At 44.6% G+C, this 8,693-nt stretch overlaps 1 protein-coding gene across 1 annotated transcript; it reads left to right on the top strand.

The window, feature by feature from the left end:
• Positions 1-7,862: 7,862 nt before the first annotated feature.
• On the top strand, positions 7,863-8,231 carry LOC127347894 (cysteine proteinase inhibitor 8-like). Its single transcript, XM_051374036.1, has one exon. The coding sequence runs from the start codon at positions 7,863-7,865 to the stop codon at positions 8,229-8,231; it is 369 nt and encodes a 122-aa protein (XP_051229996.1).
• The last annotated feature ends 462 nt before the right edge of the window (positions 8,232-8,693 follow it).

Below are 8,693 nucleotides of genomic sequence, written 5' to 3' on the forward strand. Positions count from 1 at the left end.
TCGGGGGATTCAGGAGATCACCTCCGGCACCCTGCCGGAGAGGGGAATCATCTCCCGGAGGACTCTACGCCGCCATGGTCGCCTCCGGAGTGATGTGTGAGTAGTCTACCCCTGGACTATGGGTCCATAGCAGTAGCTAGATGGTTGTCTTCTCCCCATTGTGCTTAATTGTCGGGTCTTGTGAGCTGCCTAACATGATCAAGATCATCTATCTATAATTCTATATGTTGCGTTTGTTGGGATCCGATGAATAGACAATACTTGTTATGTTGATTATCAAAGTTATGTCTATGTGTTGTTTATGATCTTGCATGCTCTCCGTTACTAGTAGATGCTCTGGCCAAGTAGATGCTTGTAACTCCAAGAGGGAGTATTTATGCTCGATAGTGGGTTCATGTCTCCGTGAATCTGGGGAAGTGACAAAAATCTCTAAGATTATGGATATGCTGTTGCCACTAGGGATAAAACATTGGTGCTATGTTCGAGGATATAGTCACTGATTACATTACGCGCAATACTTAATGCAATTGTCTGTTGTTAGCAACTTAATACTGGAGGGGGTTCGGATGATAACCTGAAGGTGGACTTTTTAGGCATAGATGCATGCTGGATAGCGGTCTATGTACTTTGTCGTAATGCCCAATTAAAATCTCACAATACTCATCATAATATGTATGTGCATGGTCATGCCCTCTTTATTTGTCAATTGCCCAACTGTAATTTGTTCACCCAACATGCTGTTTATCTTATGGGAGAGACACCTCTAGTGAACTGTGGACCCCGGTCCAATTCTCTATACTGAAATACAATCCCATCGCAATCGTTTCTACTGTTTTCTGCAAACAATCATCATCCACACTATATATCTAATCCTTTGTTACAGCAAGCCGGTGAGATTGACAACCTCACTATTTCGTTGGGGCAAAGTACTTTGGTTGTGTTGTGCAGGTTCCACGTTGGCGCCGGAATCCCTGGTGTTGCGCCGCACTACATCCCGCCGCCATCACCCTTCAACGTGCTTCTTGGCTCCTACTGGTTAGATAAACCTTGGTTTCATACTGAGGGAAAACTTGCCGCTGTACGCATCACACCTTCCTCTTGGGGTTCCCAACGGACGCGTGCTGTACGCGTATCACCGGGCATGCGAAGAAACTCAGTGACTTGGGAATAGTGATTCCTAACAGACTGGGGATTAATCGTGTCCTTCAATCACTGCCACCAAGTTACAAGAACTTTGTGATGAACTACAATATGCAGAACATGAACAAGGAGTTACCTGAACTCTTTGGCATGCTAAAATCTGCTGAGATTGAGATCAAGAAAGAGCACCAAGTGTTGATGGTCAACAAGACCACCAGTTTCAAGAAACAGGGCAAGTCTAAGGGAAAATTCAAGAAGGGTGGCAAGAAAGCTGCCACGCCTCCTATGAAACCTAAGAACGGCCCTAAGCCTGATGCTGAGTGCTATTACTGCAAGGAAAAGGGACACTGGAAGCGTAATTGCTCCAAGTATCTGGCTGATCTGAAGAGCGGCCTTGTCAAGAAGAAGAAAGAAGGTATATCTGATATACATGTTATAGATGTTTATCTCGCTGGTTCTCGTTCTAGTACCTGGGTATTTGATACTGGTTCGGTTGCTCATATTTGTAACTCGAAACAGGAACTAAAGAATAAACGAAGACTACTGAAAGATGAAGTAACTATGCGCGTTGGAAACGGATCCAAAGTCGATGTGATCGCTGTCGGCACACTTCCTCTACATCTACCTTCGGGATTAGTTTTAAGCCTAAATAATTGTTATTTTGTACCCGCGTTGAGCATGAACATTATATCTGGATCTTGTTTAATGCAAGACGGTTATTCATTCAAGTCTGAGAATAATGGTTGTTCTATTTTTATGAATAATATCTTTTATGGTCGAGCACCTGAAAAGAATGGCTTATTTCTATTAGATCTCGATAGTAGTGATACGCATATACATAACATTGATGCTAAGCGAATTAAATTAAATTATAATTCTACTTATATGTGGCACTGTCGTCTTGGTCATATTGGAGTGAAACGCATGAAGAAACTCCATACCGATGGATTACTTGAATCACTTGACTTTGAGTCACTTGATAGATGCGAAGCATGTCTAATGGGAAAAATGACTAAGACTCCATTTTCTGGTATGATGGAGCGAGCTACTAACTTATTGGAAATCATACATACCGATGTGTGCGGACCAATGAGTGTAGCATCACGCGGTGGTTATCGTTATGTTCTAACCTTCACAGATGATCTGAGTAGATATGGGTATATCTATTTCATGAAACATAAATCCGAAACTTTCGAGAAGTTTAAGGAATTCCAAAGTGAAGTAGAAAATCAACGTAACAAGAAGATTAAATTTCTACGATCTGATCGTGGAGGTGAATATCTGAGTTATGAGTTTGGCATGCATTTAAAGAAATGCGGAATACTTTCACAATTGACACCGCCGGGAACACCACAACGAAACGGTGTGTCCGAACGTCGTAATCGAACTCTCTTAGATATGGTTCGTTCTATGATGTCTCTTACTGATTTGCCTTTATCATTTTGGAGTTATGCATTAGATACAGCCGCATTCACTTTAAATAGAGCACCATCAAAATCCGTAGAAACGACACTGTATGAATTATGGTTTAATAAGAAACCTAAGCTGTCGTTCCTTAAAGTTTGGGGTTGCGAAGCCTATGTAAAGAAGTTACAACCGGACAAGCTAGAACCCAAAGCGGAGAAATGCTGCTTCATAGGATACCCTAAGGAAACTATAGGGTACACTTTCTATCACAGATCCGAAGGCAAAATCTTTGTTGCTAAGAACGGAACCTTTCTTGAGAAAGAATTTCTCACTAAAGAAGTGACTGGAAGAAAAGTAGAACTCGATGAGATTGATGAATCTATACTCATTGATCAGAGTAGCGCAGTACCGGAAACTGTTCCTATACCGCCTACACCGGCAACAGAGGAAGCTAATGATAATGATCATGAAACTTCGAACGAGGAAACTACTGAACCTTGCAGATCGACAAGGGAACGTGCCACTCCTGATTGGTATGATCCTTGTCTAAATGTCATGATTGTGGATAACAATGATGAGGACCCTGCGACGTATGAAGAAGCGATGATGAGCCCAGATTCCAACAAATGGCAAGAAGCCATGAAATCCGAAATGGGATCCATGTATGATAACAAAGTATGGACTTTGGTAGACTTACCTGATAGCCGCAAGGCTGTCGAGAATAAATGGATCTTCAAGAGAAAAACCGATGCTGATGGTAATATTACTGTCTATAAAGCTCGACTTGTCGCAAAGGGTTTCCGACAAATTCAAGGAGTTGACTACGATGAGACTTTCTCACCTGTAGCGAAGCTAAAATCTGTAAGGATTTTGTTAGCAATAGCTGCATTTTTCGATTATGAGATTTGGCAGATGGATGTCAAAACGGCGTTCCTTAATGGAGACATTGAGGAAGAGTTGTATATGGTACAGCCCAAAGGTTTTGTCGATCCTAAAAATGCTGACAAAGTATGCAAACTTCAGCGTTCAATCTATGGACTAAAGCAAGCATCAAGAAGTTGGAACCGACGCTTTGATAAGGTGATCAAAGACTTCGGGTTTATACAGTGTCATGGAGAGGCCTGTATTTACAAGAAAGTGAGTGGGAGCTCTGTAGCATTCCTGATATTATATGTAGATGACATATTATTGATTGGGAATGATATAGAACTATTAAGCAGTGTAAAAGGTTATTTGAATAATAGTTTTTCAATGAAAGACCTTGGTGAAGCATCGTATATATTAGGCATCAAGATTTATAGAGATAGATCAAGATGCCTAATAGGGCTATCACAGAGTACATACCTGGACAAGATTCTAAAGAAGTTTAGAATGGACGAAAGTAAGAAAGGGTTTTTACCTATGTTACCAGGCAAGGTCTTGAGTAAGACTCAAGGACCGGCTACGGCAGAAGAAAGAGAAAGGATGAGTAATATCCCCTATGCCTCGGCAGTAGGATCTATCATGTATGCCATGCTATGTACTAGACCGGATATAGCACATGCTGTTAGTTTGACTAGCAGATATCAAAGTGATCCAGGAATGGAACACTGGATAGCGGTCAAGAATATCCTGAAGTACTTGAAAAGAACTAAGGATATGTTTCTTTGTTATGGAGGTGACCAAGAGCTCGTTGTAAGCGGTTACACCGATGCAAGTTGGAACACTGATCCTGATGACTCTAAGTCACAATCTGGGTACGTGTTTATATTGAATGGTGCTGCAGTGAGCTGGGCAAGCTCGAAGCAGTGCACGGTGGCGAAGTCTTCAACAGAATCAGAGTACATAGCGGCTTCAGAGGCTTCATCAGAAGCGGTATGGATGAAGAGGTTCATTGTAGAGCTCGGTGTGGTTCCTAGTGCATTGGACCCATTAATCATCTACTGTGATAAGATGGGTGCCATCGCCAATGCACAAGAACCAAGGTCACACAAGAGGCTGAAGCATATCAAGCTGTGTTACCACTCGATTCGTGAGTACATCGAAGATGGAGAAGTAAAGATTTGCAAAGTACACACTGATCTGAATGTAGCAGATCCGTTGACTAAAGCTCTCCCTAGGGCAAAGCATGACCAACACCAGAATGCCATGGGTGTTAGGTACCTTACAATGTAATCTAGATTATTGACTCTAGTGCAAGTGGGAGACTGAAGGAGATATGCCCAAGAGGCAATAATAAAAGTGGTTATTATATATCTTTATGTTTATGATACATGTTTATATACCATGCTATAATTGTATTAACCGAAACATTGATACATGTGTGATATGTAAACAACAAAGAGTCCCTAGTATGCCTCTTAACTAGCTTGTTGATTAATGGATGATTAGTTTCATAATCATGAACATTGGATGTTATTAATAACAAGGTTATATCATTATATGAATGTTGTAATGGACACACCCAATTAAGCGTAGCATAAGATCACGTCATTAAGTTATTTGCTATAAGCTTTCGATACATAGTTACCTAGTCCTTATGACCATGAGATCATGTAAATCACTTATACCGGAAAGGTACTTTGATTACATCAAACGCCACTGCGTAAATGGGTGGTTATAAAGGTGGGATTAAGTATCCGGAAAGTATGAGTTGAGGCATATGGATCAACAGTGGGATTTGTCCATCCCGATGACGGATAGATATACTCTGGGCCCTCTCGGTGGAATGTCGTATGTCTTGCAAGCATATGAATAAGTTCATAAGAGACCACATACCACGGTACGAGTAAAGAGTACTTGTCAGGAGACGAGGTTGAACAAGGTATAGAATGATACCGATGATCAAACCTCGGACAAGTAAAATATCGCGTGACAAAGGGAATTGGTATCGTATGTGAATGGTTCATTCGATCACTGAAGTCATCGTTGAATATGTGGGAGCCATTATGGATCTCCAGATCCCGCTATTGGTTATTGGTCGGAGAGAGTACTCAACCATGTCCGCATAGTTCACGAACCGTAGGGTGACACACTTAAGGTTTGATGTTATAATAGTAGAACTTGAATATGGAATGGAGTTCGATGTTTTGTTCGGAGTCTCGGATGGGATCCCGGACATCACGAGGAGTTCCGGAATGGTCCGGAGAATAAGATTCATATATAGAAAGTCATTTTATAAGTTTGAAAATGATCCGGTGCATTTATGGAAGGTTCTAGAAGGTTCTAGAATATTCCGGAAGAAATCCACTTTGGAAGGCGGAGTCCCGAAGGGACTCCACCACCATGGCCGGCCAACCCTAGGAGGGGGGAGTCCACCTTGGGCTCCACCAAGGTGGCCGGCCACCCCCTCCCAAGGGAAGGTGGGAATCCCACCTCTAGTGGGAGTCCTAGCTTGGGTAGGTTTCATGTGATATGGAAGGTTTTGGTTTGGGGTCTTATTCGAAGACTTGTAGACCAACTCTTCGGTGTTTCACCTATATAATGAGGGCCAAGGGGAGGGGGCCGGCCACCCCAACACCACAAGGTGGCCGCACCCCTCAAGTGGTCGGCGCCCCCTCTCCCCAAACCCTAGCCGCCCCACTCCTCCTTCTTCCCCGCAAGCTTAGCGAAGCTCCGCCGGGATTCTCCACCACCACCGACACCACGCCGTCGTGGTGTCGGATTCAAGAGGAGCTACTACTTCCGCTGCCCGCTGGAACGGGAAGGTGGACGTCGTCTTCATCAACAACCGAACATGTGACCGAGTACGGAGGTGCTGCCCGTTCGTGGCGCCGTGATCAAGATCTTCTACGCGCTTTTGCAAGCGGCAAGTGAACGTCTACCGCAGCAACAAGAGCCTCATCTTGTAGGCTTTGGAAATCTTCAAGGGTGAGTCTCGATCATCCCCTCGTTGCTATCGTCTTCTAGATTGCATCTTGGCTTGGATTGCGTGTTCGCGGTAGGAAATTTTTTGTTTTCTATGCAACGAATCCCTACACGCGGAACATACCGCGTCTCGCCGCATTCACTACCGCCGTCTCCCTCCTCTCCCCAGCCCTGTCTTCTCTCCCCAATCCACCTCCACCAGCGAGCAATGGCAGGCCACGGTGCGGCGAACAACGGCTTCGACCGCTGATCATTACACCAGTGGGAGGCAGGACTCCTGCACATGGCGAGCTACCCGGCGCCGCCGGACTTCCGCGTGCCCGGAGGACGGCTCCTGAGCGCGCGGGGGGGAGGGTCCCGATCCCGCTGCTTCCGGTGGGAGGCGACGAGCTCGACGCCGCTATCGATGTTGTGCTGGTCACCCTCATCGACGAGTAGCGCTCAGATGAGCGGTACAGCGGCGACAACTACGACGCCTGGAACGAGTTCTTCCGTCTCCGACATGAACGGGAACTCGCAGCCTTCGACGGTCCTCCCCCTCCTCCAGCGCGTAACAACACCGCCGGCCGCCGCCGCTGGTGGGGTGCGTCGGGCCGCACACTCGCCCGTGTGCTCTCGCATATCGAGACCGGCAACTCCCCCCCCCCCCCCCCACCTTGGGGATGCCGCCGGCGGCGCCGAACGCCAGGAACTCGAGCGACCACGACATGTAGTACTTTTTAGTTTATGTTTCCATCTGGCCGAATTCAAATATATGTACGAATTCGGCCTATATATGTACGAACTCGCCTACGTATGCTAAATACCTTTAAATTTCGCTTTTGTTTGAACGAATTTCGCTTTGTTTTGTCCGAATTCGCCGTTATTTATCAAAAGAATTCATCCATCCTGGGATCACCACTGGCAAAATGGGCTCCCCGGACCTAAAATTACATTCATCCGGCGCTAAATACCACCAGATTTCGGTCTGCACCGGATTTTGGCCTGAGGAGCCTCAACGGCTGGGATGCTCTCAACCTCCCTAGTTGAGCTTTCTTTTCACGAAAAGAACCGCAGATCTAATAATCATATAATTAATAGCTGTATAAAGAATATTAGAGATAATAAAAAGTAAAATAAATCCTGGAGCACTACTGCACGAGAAATTTGCTGGAACGATCGTAAATGTGGAAGGATATCATTTTAGTGCCATCTTTGATTTTACGAAACTGTCAATATGGCACATATACGTACGCAGCATCTATTTAATTAGTACACCTAGTTGATACGAAATTATATGCATCCTATCCATTCCTGCCTGCTATTGATACTGAATCAATGTGATGGATATGCTTCCAAATTAATTCCTACCTGCCGGTGCGCATGTATAAAGGCCCTGTAGATGCGTTTGCCATCGGGCATCGGCACCGCATTCGCCATAGTATACCATAACTCATCTGCCTCAAACTTGCATGCTCGTCCCATCCGTCATGAGGCAACACAATATCCTCCTTCTCACCATTGCCATTGTCATTTGCACCACTGCTACACCCACCACTGCAAGGGAAGCAGTATCTGATGTAGCAACCGGTGGATTTAAACAAATTCCAGACATCAATACCCAGGAGATCCAAGAGATTGGCAGGTGGGCTGTGGCTGAGCACACAAGGCAAGCGAGCGATGGGCTCCAGTTCAAGCGGGTTGTGAGCGGCATGCAACAAGTTGTGTCAGGCATGAACTTTAAGCTCCGCATTGAAGCAGTGAACGGTGACGGCAAAGAGGGCATGTACAGAGCGGAAGTATATGACCAGCCATGGACCAAGACACGCGAGCTGGATTATTTTGTTCCAACCAACTGAGATGTACCGTGTCAGTAGGATTTTTTTAGGTTGCTTAATAATAACCGAGTATGAGTACTACGGGTGATCTTGTTATGTCTATTAAAATTTTCAGGCGCGGTTTTATCGATCTATGAAAATTATGTGTACTTTTACTCGGTGGAGGGAGTAAGCGTTTAGAACAGAGGATGTCACATAAATTGTTGTTGTGCTAATTTCTTTTGAGAATTTCTTAATCTTGGTCGAAGCAGAAAATTGCTGATCAGTTAAGGTGTGGCGAGGTGACATAGTACGTTGTACGGCTAGGAATGGTAATAAGGGCAACTCCAATGCTGGAAGCATCGCAAATAATTGAAATGCAATTCCCTGATCTGGATCTTTAATTGCCAGAAAACATTTTTTTTTTGAGATAACAACTGATGGAATTCATTGGCGAAACCTATTACAAATGACTCCAAAAATAAATGAAAATACAATACGTAC

Source organism: Lolium perenne, chromosome 4 (genome assembly GCF_019359855.2).
Source record: "Lolium perenne isolate Kyuss_39 chromosome 4, Kyuss_2.0, whole genome shotgun sequence".
Taxonomy (NCBI): Eukaryota; Viridiplantae; Streptophyta; class Magnoliopsida; order Poales; family Poaceae; genus Lolium; species Lolium perenne.

Bases quoted from the DNA above. Each gene is read 5' to 3' on its own strand.
- LOC127347894 (XM_051374036.1), top strand. From the start codon at position 7,863: ATGAGGCAACACAATATCCTCCTTCTCACCATTGCCATTGTCATTTGC.